Raw genomic sequence first — 22,278 nt, forward strand, 5'->3', positions numbered from 1 at the left:
TAGTTATGTGCCATCTTATGTTACCCCGATAATTAGAGAAGTATAATTACTCTTCAACAACTAAATCAGAGGATAACAAACTAAATCCTACCAAATTAGAGGATAACAAACTATTTCGCAGTCTGTTACTACTCATCCGTTCTTTATTCTTAGTAGGCTTCAGAGTCGAGTTGCTACTATGGTTGATAACTGTCTCAACAATACTAACGTCATGTCAAATGACGTGACATGTTTTAAGTTGTTTTACATTTTTAAAAAATAAAAATATTTAAAACAAACTATGTAAAATGAATGTAAAAAATAACTTTACTGATGGATTATGGTTATTTGGCCAACTTAATGCTATTTAAATGATAAATTTAATTATTTAATTTTGTTTTACATAAGGTAAATACAAAGTTGATGTCGAAATTCGAAATTACGGCTTTGACAGCGTGTTAAACCACTAATTATTCTAAAAACTTATGTTGATAAAAAAAATTAAAAAAAAAAGAGAGAGAGAGAGAGAGAGAGAGAATAAATTTTATCATTTAACCTTGAGTAAAGTTATTTAGGAGATTCTTGTACAACTACTATATAATGGGATGACATGACGATAAAAATCACCGCCCCTTAGATCAATACTTCTAAAAAAAAATAAAAAATAAAAATGTTAATGCAATAATTGATTTTTACTGTCATTGGTAGTAACCTGGATGTTATTTCAAACTAGAAAATAAAGATGAAAGAGATGGATTTAGAAAATTGATCTTATGGCCGGTACAACCAATTGACAAGTAAATTTAAGTTAATCTTAGAGTTAATACATTTAGGCTTGTTTGATTTGTGGAATAGACCCCTAAAATGAAATGGTTACTCCTATAAAATGATCATTCTTTTGTTTAGTAGAGGTCTATTCTTGAGCATAGTTATTCTCATGGGAATGACTAATCCTATACACACAGGAATAACTATTTCTCTAAAAAATGAGTGAAATAGATTTTTCAAAAAACCCTTATTATTTTTTATTTTATTTTAACCCTAAAATTTGTTTTTTATTAAAAAAAAAAGGGAGGGGGTGGAGGGGGGGACCTTGAATTTCTACCCTTGATGAGCCCCAAATCTACCGGGGCTGGTGCGACCACCCCCAGGTCTTGCCAGGGGTGGCTGACCACTCCAATGGGGTTGTCGGCCACCCTTACAATTCTAGGTTTTTCCTTTTTTATTTTTTTTTTAAAGAAGGATGGGGTTTTTGATATTTTTGGTTTAACTCCAATTAGAATACATATGTTATTACCAAACTAAGGAATATGAATAACTATTTCATTCTAGTTTCCTCTATTCATTGTAATAATTTTTCATTTTCCTAACAGAATACTCAATCCACGAACCAAATATCTAGGATTTTTTACTTAAATTTTAACTTTCTAAAAATTATTTAAACTTAAAAACATGTTTCTTGCTGCGTTATTGTTTTTTACTTAAATTTTAACTTTCTAAAAATTATTTAAACTTAAAAACATGTTTCTTGCTGCGCTATTGTTTTTCAGCTGTACTTCATATTTGAAGTGTAGGGTTAACCTCTCGTGATCAAGTGACAGAATCTTGGTCTCCTCCCATTAAAGGTTCTTACAAGATAAACTTTGACACAGCTATTAAAGACTAATTTTCAGCCCACGCATCAGTTTGTAGGGATCACACAGGGACCATCATGAAAACTTGTTCTCAAATCAGCCCTTCTTGTGATCCAAATTTCGGTGAAGCTCTAGCAGCCCTCCTAGCTGCTTCTCTAACTGTTTCTTTGCAGCTTAAAATCTTCTCCATTGAAGGGGATTCTCTTATTGTCAACAGCTCTGCAAGTTTCATCAATTATTCAAGATTAGCATATAGAAAGAATCATAGCAGATTCTTTGTCCATTATTCCAACCTCCTCTTTATGGGAGGCTAGGAAAATTAACAGAAGTGTTAATTTATGTGCCTATCATGTGACATAAGGCCGCGACAAGAGTTCACTCGTGCTGCATTTCCACATATTTTCTTCATCCACTCTCTACCCCTATTTGTATTGGCAAAGATCCACCTCTTATTTCCTACCCCTCTTAATGGGTACGTTGTACTGTCACTTTGTTCTTAATGCAATGTTTGTTAAAAAAGAAAAAAAGTGTAGGGTTAAATTAAGGGTAGACTGTCTTCTTTCTCTGTGTTATATATATATATATATATACAACGTTTTTGTAAATTCAAATGCTCAGAGCACTCACAACAACCCCTTTTTTTTTTAATCCAAATTTACGAAATTAAACTTCATTTATATTTCTATATACTAATTAAATATTCTTTCCTTACGGAATATAGGTTTCGTACTAACCCTTAAATTTTTTAACAAAATTTTAACACAATCCCCAGTAAAAAGTAATGAGAAGAGAGAAAAATATTTTGTATTGAAATAATGGATAGGAGAGGTCTTTTGCGACATTGGGTACTAGTACTACTGTAGTATATATACTTAATATTTTGGAAACCTATAAGAAAGCTTATGCAAGTGATTTTTTGTGATTTATTTATTTATATATTAAGATTTTCTCAATATTTAGGGAAGTGAAGCAGGAATAGGGTAGTTGTTGTTGTGAATGTTCTTATTGTAACAAGATTGTGAAAATAATCATACACAAATGATAATAAACCGAAGAATTTGAATCTAGATTATTATCGAACCAGAGACAGATGAAACCAGGGAGGCCCTGAGGGCAATCAGGCTCGTACATATTTTCAACCTGCAAACATCAATCTGTACCACTATGACGTGCCTTATTTGAGTAAGAGTAATATTGTAGATTGACTATATTTTTTATTTCATAACTATTCCACATTGATACTGTCATTTTATTATAAAATAATTATAAAATAAAATGATAATTTCTAGCATTACTATGCTAGTAGGTTATATTATTACAATGGTATTGTCGTATAATAATTAATTAGTTTGTGGATCTTGGATGCCCATGCACGTAAAATGTTAGGCGCCATGCATGCATTTGAAAGAGATCGATCATATCTCATGAGGCGAGCCGAGCTAGAACGCCGACGAGTGGTGCAGTGTTAACAGTTGCAGGCTCGGCCTGTTGAAAGTTAGATCTGGAGTCAGTGTAGCCATCGTTCTCATCGGGGCCTCCAACGACTGCACCGTCCAAGACATTTGGGTTGGGCTCAGCCCTGTTGAAATATAGGTCAAACCCTCCTTTGCACGTCACAGCTTCAGGCTTCTTCTTTATGGATTCAATGGATGCTCCTCTGTGATGAACTTTTTGCACATAGTTTGAGCCGAATCCCACCATGTAGCTCATCTTTTCTGGATTTTCACCCAATATATAATCCACCTAATGAGACAAAAAATATGTTATAATATATAAATTAAATAATTAAATTCATCAATTTCTATTGGCCTAAGCTTTCGAGATAAACTGTGATTTAAGAGCATTTCTAATGAACTAGATCTCTACTATTTCTTTAAAATTTGTCTAAAAAACTCACTTTTTCTAGTTTAATCAGTAGCTATGCAAAGGTATCAAATAATGAACTCTCTAAATTTTACTCTATTCTATATAATTATAATTTTTACTCTATCTTCATTCATTTTACTCTATCAATTTCCTCGTATTAATTAATATGAGGAAATTGATTTTATATATGTATATAGTATACCTGTGATTGGGCGAAGGCAATTAGTTCAGAGGGCTGAACAATGCCACCGTTGCATTGGACAGAAGCATTTTTGGGCTTGAGATAATCGGAATATACAGTCGCAATGAAGGTAGCGGTGGCGGTGTATTGAAGGTTATTCCATGGCTGAAACCACAGCAAACCCCCCGGCGACTTCTTGAAATTGCTGTTGCCTTTCTCAAGACACGAGCATATGAACTGCTCTGCCTCCTTCTTGTACTGCTCCCATGTGTCTGAATACTCTACCTTCCCCTCCAAAACAAGCTGCGCGCAGTACACAATATATAACCATGTTAGCTTCCATAGCTTTAATTTATTACGGGTTGTTTACAAACTGACGTAATAAATTTTGTTTCATAATTTTTTACTATTAAGACTGCAGCGTGAGTTTGTAAGGAAATTAAATTAAAAGCTGAAATATCTCGTGCATTTTCCTTGATTTACATGAGATGGAGGTTTGCAATATCCTAGCGAACATTCGATCGATCTCCAACATAATTAACACTCAATACCAAACATTCAAACTTGTTTTATAGTCTCATGTTATTGTTTTTCTAGACAAAATGTTTTTCACATAATTTCATAACTATACCCTATTATACTGACGTCCCAAATGTAATATTAGCCCTTGGATTTTTTATTTATTTATTTAAAAAAAAAAAAAAATCAAATGGCTACCAAACGATGTTGGATCAACTGTCAGCATAATAGGATAAAAGTGTGTATGCAAGTTGATTAATATTCAAAGAGTTATGTTATATATCACGCCACTATCTTGTTATACATGCTGGCGTGATATTGTCAATTTACTATTGGATTAGTCCTTATTAAAGGTTAAAAAAAAAAAGTCAATGGTAGATTAATGACAATATTGTTATATCAATATAGTAAGATAATGGTTGGATATATAGTAACATGGTATATATGAATAAGGGAAAAGACTGAAAAGTACCTTGGCGGCTAGGGCCTGTACGCCGACAAACTTGTCGTCCCACGAAAACATGGATCTCGTGCCACCAGTAGTATTCTGTGATTCCTCTAAGAAATCTAGGTAAGTTTGATCGCCAGTGGCACGATGAAGCCATGCAGCCGCCCACAACAGTTCATCCTGTTAATTAAACAGGCATATTCAGAACATGATCAACTCCTTTTATCTTTCGGGAAATTTCATAAAAAATTAAAAAAATTCTAAGTTTCAATTACAATCTGCAAAGACATGCAATAACACTACCTCAAATCCACTGCTGCTGTAGAATTGTCCTGCTACAGGAATGCTGTTTTGGTACAACCCTTGGTGATTGCTTGCGAAGTCATAGAGCTGCATGCAAACAATGGCATATAGTAATAGTATGTTGTGTTAGCAGTGTGTGTGACAAAAATCAGAACATATATATTTGTTTGATAAAAAATCAGAACATATATATTTGTTTGATAAACAATGGTATTTATACAACAATTTTGTCCTGACTAGGATACAATATTGCCCGACTAGTAGTGTGCAGATTGTTTTGAACAAGAAAAATGTGTAACAGCAGAGCAGAAAAAGAGAAAAAATAATGTGTAATTTCTGACTACTGTTGAAACAACAGTTTATAACTGTTAAACTATGATTGTTCAAACAATAGCTTATGACTGAGTAATCATATAAGGAAGACTAGAGTCCTTAAAAATGTGATGTGACATTTAAAATCACTAATAGATCAAAATTTAATAATGATCCTCTCAAATTCAATGACGATTTTAAAAGTCATGTCACATTTGTGAGGACTCTAATCTTCCTTATATCATTACTCGACTATTAAAATATGATTGTTGAAACAACATCTCATTACTAGTTCGATATGATTGTTGGAAAAACGAATATAAATGTAAAATTAGAAAGAAAAAAAATTGACAGTTGGTATAGCAGTTATGCATGTGCATTCATAACTGTAAAATTCGAACAAAAAAATTGATTGTTGGTATAACAGTTGTACATGTCCAAAAATGCACACAAAAATAATAAGCCCATGACTCCTGCGTCAATGCGCAACTACACGTACATTGGGCGACACCGCTAGCTAGCATATATGTCTACTCAAAAGTTATTTTAGTTCTTAAAGAAACTAAAACAATTCCTTATAAAGCACAAAAAAAATTATTCTAGATTTTTAACATGCGACAAAGTGTAAGACATGCACAAATAGAGAAAAAAAATTTAATTTCCAAAGAGGAGCGAAATAATTCAACAACACATACATCCGACCAATGTGGTCAGAAAACAAAAAATCACATACATCCTAAATGACAAATTCCGATAATAATTGTAAGAACGACGACGATAATGATGATGATTATGATGATGATGATGTGAAACCTGTTTTGCATGGCCTAAAAGCTGGGAAGCATAAATGGAGTCTGTTTGCTTGAAAGCAATAGAAGCAGCAGCAAGAGCAGCAGCAGTTTCAGCAGCAAGATCAGAGCCTGGGTGCTGTTCATCAATCCTATAAGATGTTCGTGGGGTTGTCATGTCTTCCGGCCTTTGCCAACACTCATGGTCGGAGTTGCCGTCGCCGACTTCACCGTAGAGAACGTTCGGCTCGGGATGGGCTTTGATCAGGTAATCAGCGCCCCACTTGATGGCGTCCAGTGCATTTGAAAGCTCCTTCTTGGCCTCGAGTTGTGCTCGGAAATCTACTGCGCTCCATGAAAGCATTGTCATCGTGAAAGCCATGGGGAAACCAAACTTTACGTTGTCCCCGGCGTCGTAATATCCTCCCACAAGATCAACCTAGTACGTACGTATAAAAAAATTCATTCGTAACATTTAGTAATGTTACACAAACAATTCTTACCAAAGAAAATAAAAATGTTACATTTATAACTCTTTTTAAAATTTATTAACATGTATTAGTGTGTGATTGGAAAGTAACATGCATGGCTTCAATCGCAGGTTGATTATATGTGTCAGCAACTTGTAAAAAATTTGTAAATGTAGAATTACCGATAAAACAAAATGGTTGGATTATATATATATATATATATACATGTCAGAACTGGAAAGAAGGCCAATATAAGCAAAGAAACGTATCATGAATTACATTATGTTAAAATTCAACCAAACAATTGAAAATGATTTTTCATTATTAAAGGAATATATTCCATAAATCTTCTGTGTTTTTTCAAATTTTATGTTTTAGACCTGAATTTTTAATTTTACAATTTTAATATTGAGTTCACAAAAATTTTAAATCCAAATCCTCATAGTCATTTTTTAAAAATAAATAACGAAAATGACATGAAAAAAACTATATATTTAAAGTTATTTATTTATTTATGAGAATGGAAAAATAGTCTTGTCATACTATTTTAGTTATTTACTAGAAGAAAAATGGCTTGAGATTTTAGATTTAAATCTTTATAAACTTGGGCATAAAATTAATCAGCCCAATTGAAAATTCTAGTCTAAAATGCAAAATTCGAAAAAGCATAAAGGATTTTAAATATTTTCCATAGAATTTAAATGACAAACTCCCTCATCATCATATTCCCTCAAAATTTTCTACCCAAAAAACAAAACATAAAATAAACATAAAAAATTTTCTAATTAAAAACACGTAAAAATAATCTTACTCCTCCACCACTGCCATCTCGAAGCCCAGAATCTCCCCGCCATTGCACTCTCTGGTTAGATGGCAGCTTCCCTGATCGTTGAGCCTCAAAATACAACAAAGATTTTGTCAGAGCTTCCCCATATTCTACTGAAGAAACTCCATCATTAATCAACAGAAAAATGGAGAAGATAACAAAACCAAAGAGAGTACTCCTAGAAGACATGGCCTTTGATAATTATAATATTATATATGAACAATATCGGGGTTTGATATATAACTGGTATTTATAGGGACACATGCATATATAAATTCTACAATATTATGGTTAAATATTTATTTCTGTAATTGCTTGGAAACATAATCTCGACTCTGATTTTGCTTTACATATATAATTGCTTTCCACAAAGTCAATCTCGAGCTCTACAATTTTGGCAAAGAATAAGATAATTCTATATGGGTTTTAATGAAAACATAAAATCTAAGGAAATTGTGGGTTTGAAGAAGGATTTCCTAAAGAGCATTTACCATGTACGATGTATGTATGACTCTTTTATTTATTTATTTATTTTTTTTAAAGAGAATCACGTATTATAATAGTTTATATAGTGTCAAATTATTTAAAAAATTTAAATAATGTAACAACATATTCATTTCATATAATGGGCCGGGACGGTGGAAGGTATGATTTTCTTTCCATGTCATTGAGTAATTAAATGGGGGATTATGGATAAGAGTACATAATGAATTGAATGCTGGCAGCAACACCAGCAACCTGTGGTTAGGTACTTAGGTTGAACAATAGGTTTGTCATAGCATGCATGCATAGTGATACTAAACGTCTGCCTCGTGTTTTTTAAAAATTGATGTGAGTTTTAAAATTATCATTTGGTTTAAAGTTTAGGAAGGATCTAAAATCTCTGAGGGAAATTTTAGGGTTGGCATAATTCTCATAAATTGTATTTCATTAAATAATAAAAATGTCAAGTATTTAATTAAAAAAAAAAAATTGGTTAAGATTTTAAAATCTTCATCATACGATTAATTTTTTCAAAAAAAAAAACAAAAATAGAGAACTAGTGAAAAATTGGAAACCTTTTTAAAAAGATGTCTGAACTTCCAAAAACAATCTAGTTCGAGCTTTTTCAAAAGACAAGTCGCTTGATTGTGAGGAAGTGAGAAATTCTTCGAAGATAAAGTATACGTTATATATAATTATCATTGTAGTTTGATAAGGCAACTAGCAAGGCGTCTGGGTGGTGTAGTCGGTTATCACGCTAGTCTCACACACTAGAGGTCCCCGGTTCGAACCCGGGCTCAGACACCTTTTTCCTTTTTCTCAGGAAGACCATGCATGGTGGCTTGGTTAGGATAAAATGTGGGGCGGCACACAATAACGATGGTGAGGAGGTGTTTTGGATGAGTCCCAATCCCCATGGTAGTTGGTGTTTTTTTGGTCAAGGATGGGAAGATTGTTGGTGAAGGGTTTCATCCCCAAAGCTGAGGTGAACCACATCTCTCTTCTTGTATGTCTACATGTATGTCTGTGGCAACAAGTGGCACTATATATATATATTAAGTAGAATACAGTAACCTAACTAAGATAGACTACAAGCACCTCAGAGCCCTGAAGGAAATTTAAGAAGGTGAAAGTCACTTGGGAATACAGCTTTTGACGGCTGCAGCCCACTATGATGGATAAAACCATTGGGAGTAAAAGAACCCTATAAACTTAGATATAACCCGACTTCCAAAGAAGCCAAACATGAGAGTAGATGTGAGGGAGGGGGAGGCGCAGATGATGGCGCTGGGAAGTCGAGACACAAATGAGGGTGGTAGCATGGCGCATTGTAGGCTAGAACTGTCGAAGAAAGGAAGATCTGATTTTGAAAAAACCCATTCTTAAAATTCAAAGATCCGGCCAGCAACGCGGTTGAGAAGGCAACTGGCAAGGAGGGAGGTGTGGGGGAAAGACTAGGACTATGTTTTTTGGATGATCGGGGATAAATCGTCAAAGACGATAGATAAAGTCTCATAAGAGACTAGAGGATCTAGAAAAAACTCTAAAGAAAAATGAGTTCTCAAAAAGAAAGAAAAGCAGAGAGCAGTAAGTGAGGAGGGTGAAAGGGGTGAGGAGGGTGAAAGGGGGAGGAGTAGGAGGGAGACAACTTTTGGCTTTTGGCTTTCTTCTCTATATTCAGGAGAGAAGAGAGCGCGAGTTCATTTTTTTCCTTTGATAGTGGCAAATGGGGGAATTGATAAAAATAAACAAATAAAAAGTAATGCCATAAATTACATTTTTATTGTATAATTATAAATATGACAGTCCCAACCAACCATAGAATCGTTCCTTATTTAGGGAAAAAAAAAACAATTAAAGTTAGATTTGGACTACCACATCAACATTATAAGATAAAAATATAGTATATAACATATCTTAAAATGAAAAACAAAAAGAGTCGTGGTTTATTTAAGAAGAAACAAAATTAAAAAATGCTAGATGTACTTTCAAGTACTTATTTCTTCGTTGTGAAAAACACCATGAGATAATCTATATGTTTCATTATCTCACTTTCTCATGAAAATTATGATCGGGATTCGCTTGTTGCACAAGAGGTAAAATGTGAATTTCAGATGAAATTTTCTTTGTAAGCAAAGGTAAAGAGAGCTTATTAACTATCTCGTCCATCAAATCAACCAAGTTCAAATGGTGCATTTTACATCTGTTTCTCGAGGAAACACTATGAATCCGACTATTTACACTCTATGCCTCCAACATTTGATTCGCATGTTCATATGAGATAGAAAGAGAGAGCAGTTTCTTATTTACATTTCCAAAAATGTTACAAGAAAATAAGTTTTCCTTCTATACAAAATCTTTATATAGGTAAAAAAAAATTATCAAAATTATTTTATTTACACTGACAAGGAATGGAAAAGGAGGAAAATTTTATCTGAACTGGGAGCATCTCTTCAGCTCTCCCCTGTAACTGATATCCTTCTTGCATACACTCAGAATGCCTGATTGCTCATCAACTTTCTTGATGAGGAGCTTCAGTAATGGAACCTTGGATAGGGTTTTGCATGACCCTACCATGATCATCTTTTTCTGTCGAAACAAAAATGAAACAAGAGATTGTTTCCATGTGAGATGCTAACATCAAGGATGCTTCAATTTTCATTTCCCCTCCATTTCCCCATATAATCAACTCACCAAGCAGCAGATTTACAATTGCAACCCAAATGTTCAAGTAAACTCGAAATTTATGGCCAAATATTAATTTTTGATACAGGGAAAGAACTTCTTATGCCTACCTTTGCACGCGTGAGAGCCACATTAATCCTATGCCAGTCACCAAGAAGGGAGGAAGAGCAGTCCCTTGGATTTTCACTAGACCTAACAAATGACACAAGAATGCAGTCCTTGTCTCTTCCCTAGACCAAAGAGAAAAAGAAAAAGAAATAATATGTTACAAATTTCAATGATATAGGATGTGATCGTTATTAAGTAAAGCGCTAATTATCAAAACAGATTCAGAAAAATAAACATGACACAATAGTCATATACTCAGCCTCACCTGGTATTTATCAATGGTATGTATCTCCACAGAGGTTATGTATACAGCATGGCGGATGAGATTTGCCTGGGAATTATAAGGGGTAATGATGCCAATATCTTCCCCTCCAATTCCATTGTTAACCAATTGCTCGGTGACCTATATTATGAACGAAATGGGGAACAAATATTATTCATTAAAGCTTTAAAGTACTTATAGAGCTTGCATCAAGAAACAGAATTCAAATAAATTGATACTGGGCCTTAGGTGACAAGAACTATTTACAGCACATTTAAACTAAAACCATACCTCTGCAATTATGTAAGCTTCAATTGGATTATTCAGAGTCTTTTTATCTTTTGCCTCAAAAGCAGGCAACATATCTGAGTTGTGAAAAAATGATATGTAAGAAACCAAGCCATCTAATAAAAATCCGTGAATGGAAATTACATGAAAAGCAAATGACTTGATATTTGTAAACCTGTATCAATAAATATGACTGGTTTGGCTGGATTCAAAACCTGCAATCGTGAATCACTCGATAAGGTCATTTAATATCTACAAGTTTAAAATTGAAAGATGAATTTCAATTGCACAAAACTAACCATACACAAGATGACCACAGAAAATTGCACATCAACTACAAGCAAGAAGAGAATAGATCACAATTGAACTGCATGCAAAAGAATGCTTTTACCTCCTTTAGCCACAATGAACAAGACTTTAAACTAGAAAACTGAAGTTTGGCATTGGCTACTTCGGGGGAACCACAACGTAATCTGTCACCATATATCAAGGCATTTGATAGTTCCATAATGCCTTGACACATACGGTACTGCATACAGATCAGCTTAGTAAGTAGACCTGGTACAGAACAAGTACCAAATAAAGAGTCAAGACTTTAAATCCAACACTGAATTCATGTAACCTGGCTCTGCAGTGCTGAAATTGCCTGAGGATGTGCTTCTGACAGCCTGCAAAACAAGCTTATCCCCATTCCACTCTCCCGAGCCTCTGTACTCTAGAAATTGATAAGCACCATACTTTTAATGAGCTTAAAACATTACGGCACGAAAAGTTAAGCAAATAGAACTATAAACACATAAGACATATCACCTGGACAAGAGGAGGCAGTTGATAATGGTCACCAACAAGTACAAATGTTGAAGCAAACATCAAGGGTCCCAGAGATACCTGATAGGATAATCACCCATAAATCCATTAGAGTCCAACACAACAAACAGCATTTATTAACAATGATTCTCTACATTAAACAATTTTTCATAAACCGGACCACCATGTCATTAACAGTAAACAGTCCTAAGTATATAGGCAGAACAATAAACGCAACTTAACTAAGCTCTACTTTCAACCATATGCAAGATGCACAACCTGAAATGCATGATATTCATATTTTAACTCTCCACAAGATATACTCTGACACAAAGAAGTTATGCAGTAGTAAAATCTACACATTATCAAAGTGGACATATGAAGTTTAGAAACAGCATCAGTTTTAAAAAGAAAACATACAGGCTTTGCCCCTATCAGAGATGTGCGGCCCAAACATAGAAACACTCAAATTGCCAAAACTGGAAATCACCTAAAAATTAGCAGCTAGTCCCTATTTTACATGTCTATAACATTCCTTTCTTATTTTACCATTTTTTTTTGTGCTCTCACCCATCTCAAATATACACATTCGAGTTTCATAATTATTACCAAACATTATCGTAATGCATGCTTCAAATTTATTGGTGTGTTTCAAAATATCAACTTTCATAGTTAATAATCAAGTAGACCAAAGGGCAATCACACACGCCATCCATCCATATCTTATTCTGAGGGAAAGATATGTTCACTGTCCACACGTGTGACTGATATAGAAATGAAAATACTGTGTATGTTTTTGTGTGAGTCTGCACGCTTGCTTGTGTGTAGTTGCATGTACATATGTGTGTTTCTAGAGAGAGAGAGAGAAAGCGATTCACTTTTCTAAATCTCTCTCAGCCAAAAAATTTCAGTATGCCCACTTCATTGATTTTAGTTTTAAGAAGATGCCTCCAGTTGCATTTTAAAAACCTACTCAACAAAAATTAATTTATAGATACAGTAGAACACAAACAAGAAAGGAAGCATACTGGGAGGGTAGTCTGTCCAGCTTCATCCATGATGCAGACATCAAATCTCTTGTTGGCGAGCAAGGGACTGGTAATTCCAAGACAAGTAACTGCAACAACTTTGACTTGGTCTAATCTTAGTTTAACATCTTTGACGCTTTGTATGTTCATCGCTGTCATAGAAACATTTAACATAAGATGGATAAGAAATAAACTGATTTTATTCCAAGGAATGCTCTTAACAATTTTTAATCTGACCAGAAAAGCAATGTCCCCGAACTTCCTCATGTACAGCTTCATGTCTTCCAATACGTACAAAATCAATGCCCTGCTAATTTTAAATTTCAATACCACGCAAGAGAAATTGATAATAGTAATTTAACATGAGGATACAGGGTGCAATGATCATCATAGAATCATAAAGACAATCAGAAGAATGAATTGATGTGCATCTCCACCACAATTGGTTTTGAAGACTGAGAAAGCACTGCTTACACTGAGGATTGAGAACTTCTAATTGCTTCTCACTAAGCATTCCGGTGTGCCCAATGCTAGAGGCAACACCAAAAGAAAAATTGACTGAAGTGGAACTAATAGGCATGATTACCAATAAATCAATAACAAATCATAGATAAGACCACAGTTTAAGGAAACTTTATAGATCGAACTTATGGGCATGTTGCCAGTGCACCAAATACTGCATTACAGCCAAACATGCTTATCATAGAAAAAGGAAATTGGGATTCAAAGTTTTCATTCAGTTGGGCTACTGTATACAAGGCATCACGTAACATGAAAGACCAAAAGTGGCTATAGAAAGAGGGTTCCCCATAGTTTCAAAATCATATTAGCAACAAACACAATCTTATTTCCTTTTTACTCTTAAACCTATTACAAATCTTTTATTACTTGGTTTACAAATAACTTATAACAAAATTCATTCCGAAATAAGCTTCATACAAGTAAAAAGTAGTAAGCAACACACAAAATAATTAACTCAAGCCGAAAAAGTACATTCACTGGCCACTTGAAACATAATATAACAAGAGTGAAAGATAAAGAAAATGAAAAAAAAAAAAAAAAAAAAATGGAAGAAACCAAACATTTATATAGTAATACAAGATGAAAGGACGGTAGTAATGACCTGAGCTTTTAATTTTATAAGCAAATTATCAACAGCGGAGTTTGTATAGGATGTAAGCAAGATGGATGCACCTCTCATCAACAAGGCCTTCACAGCATGCACCATTGTAGAAGTCTTGCCCGTTCCAGGCATTCCTAGTATTAGAGCGTAATCCTTTGCTGTAAGTATCTGAATAATAGATAATTGGTCAGAATAGCTTCAACAAGTAACTGTTCAATAAATTGGGTTGTCAGCATGCTGTACAGAAAACCTTAAGGATAGCTCGACGCTGATCATCATTCAAATTCTTCTCTGACCATACATAAGCTATTGCTGGATCTTGGCTGAATATACATCCACTGTCAAATTTAGGAGCCTAAAAGGATGCACACGTGCAGAACCATGCAAAAAAGGCGCCATAGGATTAGCAAAACGTGAAAACATCCAGGACCAACAAGATAGCAACAAATATTCACCTCAAGGTCAACAATTATCTTCCGAAGATGAGTACTTTGCACACTTCGTAGAAAAAGTTGTACAAGGTTAAACCTTCAAAAAATAACATCAAGCATGAATTCAGCCACGGTACAAGTTTAATGCTACAAAACACCTCTGAATAATTAAAATACATGCACCTCATTACTGCAAACGAAGTCATAAATTCATCCTTGTCAATCCGCCAAACCTCTCTAAAAAGATTCTGGGCTTCTGAAGAAGGATTGCTCCCAGGAAGTCGTAGGCGCTTAGAAAAAGAAACCTAGAGTTTTATAGAAGACAATTTGTAAACTGATAAATTCATTAAAATATCGTAGTTCAAGAACAGAAACTAGTATGTTCCGTACGGCATCCTGCTGAGGCAGGTTTGTCACCAATTAACTAATTTGTCAGTTTACAGTAGTAGATATGAAGAGTTATAGCAAATGAAATACTTACAAAAACGTGAAAGCGACTGATCTCTATAATGACCCCACTTGCAATGGTTAGATGGCCAGATTCGGTGCTAAGTATCTAAACATAACAGGAGGAAAATACAAAACTAACTATTATGAGAAAAATTAAAGAGGAAATATGCCGCACGATATAGAAATTATTACAAGCATAATGTGCAAATGCAGCTCATAAATTGTCATATGTTAGCGGAAGAAATTGGACCATCATGCTTGCTAACTCATAAAGTAGCTTTGTAAGTTTGTACATTGTAGTTGCTTAAGAAAGCAAACAAGAGCTTTTTTGTGCATGCATCAATAAGATAAGCTTGTATAGTTAATGAACAGAAAAGGCATCAGAAATTACCAAAAAGTTAGCGCAGTTCAAGTCAAAGTTGTGCTAAAAGTTCACTTCTATTTGATGTGAACTTAGCTAAAATGACATCATGCACAAATCTAATACAAGAAAAAAAGTGTACCACATAGTCTCCACTTTTAAGTGTGCAGTCCATATCACTTGTTGGAGAAGTGTCAACAGTTGAAGAATGTCCATCAGAAGCTTTCATATTGAAAGATGTTAGATCTCGATACACAAAACGATAAATGAACCGGTTTTCTTTATGAGACTTCTGATGTGGAAGTTCATCTGAAGCATCAAGAACAAGAGAAGAAAGGAAACTAGTGGAATTATCACTCTTCAAACTATGCGAACGCCAGATTTTTTTCTTTACAAGCTGAGAATAAAAAAGAAAAGGCGTGTCAAAGAATTATGTAAAATATTTTGGGGAGTCTAGCATAAATAAAAAATGGACATAATGGCTTCCAAAATGCACCTCAATCTCTCTAGCTTCTAAGTCAATCAACCGGTCCCAGCGCTGAAGGAATGTGCAATGAGGAACTGTTAGGTGGCTAGTATGTGAATCAAACACATCTCCTAATCCACTAGTTTCGATGCTTCCACCATGTGCCTGCATCAATATCACATTAATGCTGACGACAACACCAACAGAGAACTAAATAGAGTTCTCAAGGCCATATGACAATAAATGAATTTTGCGGAATCAGGTACCATTGACTTGGTGGGAATAAGTTTTCTCACATTTCCTAGGTATGGAGATACCAGGTTATGTAAAAAAAAAAAATCATTCTCATTGCAATGATAAAGAACCTTTTTTTTCATCAAAAAATTCATTCTCATTGCATTGATAATGGAATTTACACAAACCAAACATGGGGGAATGACTAGCTTGTGAATGAGATTCCCATTACCCCACTCCCATAGCCAACAAACAGAAGCAGTTAAGTAGCATAACAACTTTTGAGTCCTTCAAATCAAAAGATTACCTTATGATAGATGCTACAAACATTAAGATGGCGACAACCTTTACACATGTTCAGACTCTGTAGAAAATTGCAAGAATATCAAATACAAGTCCAGCAAGGTGTTGTCCAGAAACACATTATACTTAACAATTCGGTAACAGTCATACCTGTATCATTGGGGGTAATTGTTGCACTGTTGATGCCTTGAGAATATCATTTGCAAGTTCATTACGACGCATAATTAGCCCAACCAAATCAGATCTTTGAACCACAATTCCCTTTATAGATGGTAAATACCACTCAATAACCTTAAAAGTTTGAGAAAATGCTTGCGTAGTTATATCTGAATTTACCTGCGTCTGATCTGACTGAAGATAATATAGAAGACCACGATCAATATGCATTTTGTACCTGAATGAAAACAAAGTAAATAAAAGTATGTTTTTATTCTTAAAAAATCTCCATAACAGAGGCATCTGACATCAACACCCCCCCCCCCCCCCCCCCCCCCCGGTTTTTTTTTTTTTCCCAAAAAAAGAAAGGAAGGATAATAGGCTTACCTCTCAGACATAAGGAGAGTGTAAAAGATTACTTGTGCAGAATGTTCCATAGATGACTGCATAAATCATAAGTGTCAAAAAAAGGATAATACCATAGAAGATAAGGTGATTTGAGTATTTCAAATTTTCAAATATTCTAGCATTTCTTGGCTAACAAATTGCAGTAGCAATTATAAACTTGCCTGGCCATTCGATACTTTTCCAGTTTTAAACTCTAAAGGCATAATCTTCTCATTAGCTTGATTTTTGTTTGATGTTATACTGACTCTGACAGAAGCATCAATCATCCCTTTCAAGCCATATTTAGGGGCCCATGCCATCTCCTCAATATCAATTACCTGCATTTACAACAGAAATCTTCTAAATATAATGTCAATTTCATCTACATTGATCTGAATAAAGAGAAAGTAGCACTCCATTTTACAATCTCAAACTTCACATAACTAGAAGTGTCTCTCACAGGGTAATTGCAACTAGAGACAACTACAATTGTGATAAATATATGAATATTGATTGAAATTTATGCTACTACCATCAATTATCAGGTGTGGGTTTGTCCTAAATTTATAGGGACTGCCAGAAAGATAGGTAGTGTACATGCAAATCAAAATCTATGCATGCAAACCATGTAAAATTATGTTCATATGATCTATAAATGTATAATAACCATGAATGCATGTGTATAGGTGCAAAATTGAAAATGACAAATCATGCAATTACAAGTAGGCGAGAGGCCTTGCCTCAGATATGTTAACTTTTTTCAGCCCATCATCAGATCCAAAATCCACAGAAGGAGCTTTTGAAACCTACCAACAGACAAATTATAAAATCATTAGACGCAAGAGTTGGAAGTCTCCATAGCTTTATAAGATAGAACGGCAACATATTATGCCTATATCTATAAGGGTTCAAGCACACCAACAACCAAGAAAAAGAGAAATTGTATATCTACAAATACAAATTTATTTCTGTAACACATAAAATGTCTAACAATGCAAGAAGAATACAAAAGTAGATAAAATAAATAAATTGTAGAGTAGATCATATAAACAAAATATAAAGGCGTGAATAGCAACTTTGGGATGGAAATGGGGTGGGTTCATGCATCCTAAACCCCCCCCCCAAGAACGGGTTGGACATGAGAATTGGGGACTTGCAACAGGTGCTAATGTAGGTCTATTTACACAATTTGGATACAGGTTATAGGGTATTACAATGTTACAATTACCGCTACGACATAAACAAGTGCACCAAAAAAAAAAAAAAAAAAAAGCCCCCTCAGTGCAGTCCTGTAAAATGGAGTTACAAATAAATGAATTGGCTCCATGCAGGAATTTATGGGGTTCACAATCAATCCAGCTAGGATGAGGTTAAGTTTTGGCAATAATGAACCCAATCCATAGTAATACAAAAAGATAATCAAGAACACGAGTAACAGCAATGAGAAAACTACATAAGCGTACCTGTGAGTCTTTGAATGTGATGATCCAATTCAACATTTTTGGGACAGCCTCAATCAAGGTTTTCTGTATATCATTTTCATTTACTGCAAACCCCACATATGAAGAAACTAAGAGTTTTAGACAAGATAATCCATAGAGTTAACCGATGGCTCTTATTTGAAATATTTTGTTAGTAGAAGTTTAATTAAAATATTAACAAATAAAACTTAAAGATATTATGGTCCGTTGAACAGATGCAAATGCTTAAGGTTCCATGAGTCCGCCAAAATGGGGGAGGACATTGCCAGTGAGAATTTAGAAATTATAGTTAATTGACAATTATATAAGTTTCCACCTCCACATGCATATAAGCTTTCAATGTTTTTTTGGAGCACCACTCTTGCATATTCCTCCAAGAATTGTATGGTTGGAACTTCCTTCATGAGTCCAGCCTGAAAAAGGAAAGAAATATTACAATGTACCTCATGAAAAGAAGATTGATTTTGCATCAAAAAAATTTACCAAGGTACTAGAGGGAGTTCTGAAACCTGAAAAATTTGGTGCAGCAAGGTACCAATCAATGCTGCAGTTGAATACTCACTGGACTTTAGCCTCTCATCCAGAACAGTTCGCCTAGGGCAACTGAAACTACCAGCAACCTAAAATATTTTTCTTGTTATGAGGAACAAATGAAGTAAAAGCAAGCTCAAATCTAGTCAACTTATATCTTCATAACAATGCTTTGGAGTAGCTACCAGGAGCAGAGCCACAACACATTGCCTCATATGAAAACATATAAATACAATATTCGACACGCAGTTGATTTTTACCCGTGTTCCAGAAAGCAATATGTCGGGATGAACAATTATAAAATTACTGTCACGATCTATGTCACACTTTCCTTGGTCATCAAATTCACCAATGACATTCACAGTATCTCCAGGTGCAACTACACTATAAAACCTGACAATACATGAAAAAAGACAACTTGAGAAACACTACGAACATAATTTTCAACAGCCGTTGATTAACCTATACAACAACCAATCAAGATTAGCAAATTTTTAGCCTTGCGTGACTCTCAATAGAGCCAGGGGAGGGGGGCAGGGAGTGGTTCCAAAAAAAGTGAGAAGTTACAAAATGCTTCATAGAAAGACAGGTGCCTTACTTACCACTCTTCCCACAAATACACAGCACGCTCTTCTCCGCTATGTTCATTCAGTAGGCGAAGAACCTGAAAAGCAAGCAATCAGCTTTACTACTCTTCTAGCTCTATTGCAGCAATGAGGTGGTTTGTGTGTAAAGCTTACTGAAAACCTTATAAGGGCATTGGGTACCAGATGAGTCAGCAGGCCTACACCTCTCAGACACCTGTAGCAGAGATGTGTTTCACATAATCAATCTTTAAGATCTCATTCATTCCCTTATCAACAAACCATTAAAGTGCACGCGACCAACAAAGGACTTTAAATTGAAAAAGTAAAGCATACCTCCAATACAAGAAAATTACAATTGGAAGAAGCTCCAGTGACCTCTTCTGGTAAATCCACAGCCACTCTTTCTACTGCAGGATCAACTTTGACAGGCATCTCATCATCATTTCTATCAAGAGATTTAGATGAATATGCCTCCATGTCACTAGATAATGAGTCTTCAACAGAAATGACATCTTCTACTTGATCCAAAAGTTCAAGCAATGCCTAAGAGAATATAGGAACAAATAGATCTCATTGGTAATTAAGACTACTTATGAGAATATGTAATTGATTCTTGCATAATAAACTATGTAAACTTTCACTTGTGTTCACAAGATAATCCAACACTTGAATCAGAAAAGCAGCATGAAAACTGACCAGCATAAGTAAAACAGCATTGTACATCCATACCTTTTTGTGCTGTCTTAAACCCAGCTGATCAGATGCTCCATTACATGCAACACCATTAGCAATCTGCAGTTTAATTACAGTGTAAATCAGAAAAGGAAAAGTACACACTTTACATTGGGGATGAAAAAAAAAAAAAAAAAGGATCAAGAAATCAGAAATTCTTTAGTCTTTTATTATTCTGGAGTTTGCAGCCAGGACAAAAATTATGAACTTTGAAATATAGAGAATATCAAACTTAGTTAAAGGGACTTTATCTAAAGTCTTTTCTTGTATCCTAAATAATGAACCATTTACCAAAAATGTTCTCTTCTTTGTCCTCCACCTTCCTAGAATATAAACAGAACCGAACATTTTTTATGACAGAATTACCTTATCATGGCAATATGATAGAGATGGCGGAGTTCGGAATGGACTCTGTCTACTAGCAACTCCGGTGCTAGTCAATTCATTTTCATTTCCATACAAATCCATATCCCGATCCGGGTTAACCCTTTTCAAGCCAACCCTATTTGTGGATACCAGAGATTTTTCATCAGCCTTTTTTGACGGGGATGAAAGCCACTTCTCAACCTTGCCAGCTGTACCGGGAGAAATCTGTACTGTCCTATTAGTCAAGCATATGATCAAACGACAACAAATTGTCAACAGATGCAAAATTCTTAACCAACCAACATGCCTTATTCTGAGAGCATTGACGAAGGTGTAAAGCATTGAGCCTTGAAGAGTCTGCCAACACTTTCATCATCTCCGGTATGCGCTTCGAGACTGCCTGGAGTTTTTCGTTCACCGGAGATATCTTCCATGTCACCTCGTCACCCCCATCATCCTGGCTCTGCTTTATCAACTATTTCCATGCCGATTTTCACAAAAATAAATTGTACGAAAATAGAAATCACTCTAATTAGTATACCTTCAGCATTTCCATAACATTGTTAAACTAGCAAATTCAATTGTAACGTGCATAACACAAGTGTTTCATTGTAACTCTACCTGTTCTTAAAATCCTAACCATTATTTTTAAATTAAATAGTTAGGATTTTTCCACCGGCATTTACTTCCTTTAAAAAAATTAAAATTTACTTAATTTGTTGCATTGGGTAAACACTGATGTGACAAAATCTGAACCATGTAATTTCAAAAACAGTCCAACAAGAAATTGAGCTGAACATACTACAAACACAATCAGTTTAACTCAAGCATTTCCAGCCTAAAAAAAACAATTACCAAAGACGTGATCATTAGCACTACTAATACACCTTAAGCTGAACTACAATGGATTTTCAAATGTAACTTTACCATTCCAGGCGAGAACTTGAAGCGCTTGAGAGACACGGACTTGGAAACCTCCGGAGATACCTCCGACAGGTTCTCATCAGCACTAAAACCCATCGCCGCGATATTGTCGGACGGCGTATTCTGTGACGCATTATTCGGATCATTCGCTAGCGAACCCAAGCACTTTTCAGGCTCCCGAGACGCCGAAACCTTATGGTTCGAATCGGGTTTTTGCAAATTCGGTGCATTTTCGGGATCACTACTCGGGCTTGGAACAGGCAAACCCGATTTCTCTGGCCCTGACCTCGGAGCATCGGTGGCGGGATTTTGCGAGGTCGATACGGCGGCGTTGGAAGGGGAGGCGGGCTTGGGGTTCTGGGAGGCTAAGAGGGCGTTCTGAGTGTGGCGCTCGAAGAAATGTTGGATGCCAAACTTGGAGGGCTGGGGTTGATTGGTTGGGTTGGTTTTTTTTGACGACGATGATGATGCTGATGAGGAGGAAGAAGAAGAATTGGGCTTTTTCCTCGGAGGCATTGTTGAAGCTGTGCGCTAAGAACTAGGGTTTCTCACTTCATTAGCTTCCCATTACTGCACACTGAGCTAGATTAAGAGAGAGAAGCATGGAGGGCTTTATTTTTTTCAATATGCTTTGTCATCTGTGATTTCCCGCCCATACTTACGGTGGTCTTTCTTTTTTATGTTTTTTTCCTCTTTTATATATGTATATATTGGGATTGGGCCGCCCTCCGCCAATTATGGGTTAAGATTCCAAACAAT

General features: G+C 35.2%; 2 protein-coding genes and 1 non-coding gene across 5 annotated transcripts; 1 reads left to right on the top strand and 2 right to left on the bottom strand.

The window, feature by feature from the left end:
• Nucleotides 1–3,035: 3,035 nt before the first annotated feature.
• LOC132172729 (endoglucanase 13-like) lies at nt 3,036–7,515 on the bottom strand. The gene is made up of 6 exons (XM_059584288.2): nt 7,312–7,515; nt 6,056–6,469; nt 4,931–5,017; nt 4,652–4,807; nt 3,682–3,963; nt 3,036–3,356 (listed from the first exon to the last, which is right to left on the bottom strand). The coding sequence occupies exons 1-6, from the start codon at nt 7,513–7,515 to the stop codon at nt 3,036–3,038; spliced, it is 1,464 nt and encodes a 487-aa protein (XP_059440271.2).
• A 1,024-nt stretch (nt 7,516–8,539) lies between these two features.
• TRNAV-CAC (transfer RNA valine (anticodon CAC)) lies at nt 8,540–8,613 on the top strand. Its single transcript has one exon. It is a non-coding gene; the product is annotated as a tRNA-Val (tRNA).
• Nucleotides 8,614–9,906: 1,293 nt separating this feature from the next.
• Nucleotides 9,907–22,114, bottom strand: EMB2411 (DNA replication helicase). 3 transcript variants are annotated; one of them, XM_059595115.2, is made up of 34 exons: nt 21,523–22,114; nt 20,903–21,070; nt 20,596–20,820; nt 20,227–20,289; nt 19,831–20,040; nt 19,658–19,711; nt 19,513–19,574; nt 19,171–19,303; nt 18,889–18,999; nt 18,696–18,792; nt 18,362–18,444; nt 17,639–17,704; nt 17,081–17,236; nt 16,899–16,954; nt 16,692–16,749; nt 16,506–16,541; nt 16,360–16,416; nt 15,849–15,983; nt 15,495–15,749; nt 15,023–15,097; nt 14,725–14,846; nt 14,566–14,638; nt 14,361–14,465; nt 14,111–14,278; nt 13,225–13,294; nt 12,988–13,139; nt 11,963–12,040; nt 11,775–11,867; nt 11,544–11,681; nt 11,328–11,367; nt 11,156–11,229; nt 10,868–11,005; nt 10,605–10,724; nt 9,907–10,398 (listed from the first exon to the last, which is right to left on the bottom strand). In XM_059595115.2, the coding sequence occupies exons 1-34, from the start codon at nt 22,033–22,035 to the stop codon at nt 10,240–10,242; spliced, it is 4,143 nt and encodes a 1,380-aa protein (XP_059451098.2). In that variant the 5' UTR covers nt 22,036–22,114; the 3' UTR covers nt 9,907–10,239. The 3 variants fall into 3 exon arrangements, 2 of the variants coding, with proteins under 2 accessions (XP_059451098.2, XP_059451094.2); XM_059595111.2 differs by having other exon boundaries at nt 16,506–16,616; XR_009440275.2 differs by lacking the exons at nt 9,907–10,398; nt 10,605–10,724; nt 10,868–11,005; nt 11,156–11,229; nt 11,328–11,367 and having other exon boundaries at nt 11,593–11,681; nt 11,775–11,860; nt 16,506–16,616.
• Between the last annotated feature and the right edge of the window lie 164 nt (nt 22,115–22,278).

The sequence above is a fragment of the Corylus avellana genome, chromosome 2, assembly GCF_965113065.1.
Source record: "Corylus avellana chromosome 2, dhCorAvel1.hap1.2, whole genome shotgun sequence".
NCBI classification, from domain to species: Eukaryota; Viridiplantae; Streptophyta; class Magnoliopsida; order Fagales; family Betulaceae; genus Corylus; species Corylus avellana.

Excerpts from the sequence above, each read along its gene's own strand:
- EMB2411 (XM_059595111.2), bottom strand. The coding sequence starts at position 22,035 with ATGCCTCCGAGGAAAAAGCCCAATTCTTCTTCTTCCTCCTCATCAGCA. Across the intron at positions 14,639-14,724 it reads ACTTCGTTTGCAGTAATGAG|GTTTAACCTTGTACAACTTT; the intron begins GTGCATGTATTT and ends TATTTTTTGAAG. Across the intron at positions 14,279-14,360 it reads AGCGTCGAGCTATCCTTAAG|ATACTTACAGCAAAGGATTA; the intron begins GTTTTCTGTACA and ends TCTATTATTCAG.
- LOC132172729 (XM_059584288.2), bottom strand. The coding sequence starts at position 7,515 with ATGTCTTCTAGGAGTACTCTCTTTGGTTTTGTTATCTTCTCCATTTTT. Across the intron at positions 6,470-7,311 it reads GAGATGGCAGTGGTGGAGGA|GTTGATCTTGTGGGAGGATA; the intron begins GTAAGATTATTT and ends CGTACGTACTAG. Across the intron at positions 3,964-4,651 it reads TACAGGCCCTAGCCGCCAAG|CTTGTTTTGGAGGGGAAGGT; the intron begins GTACTTTTCAGT and ends TACTGCGCGCAG.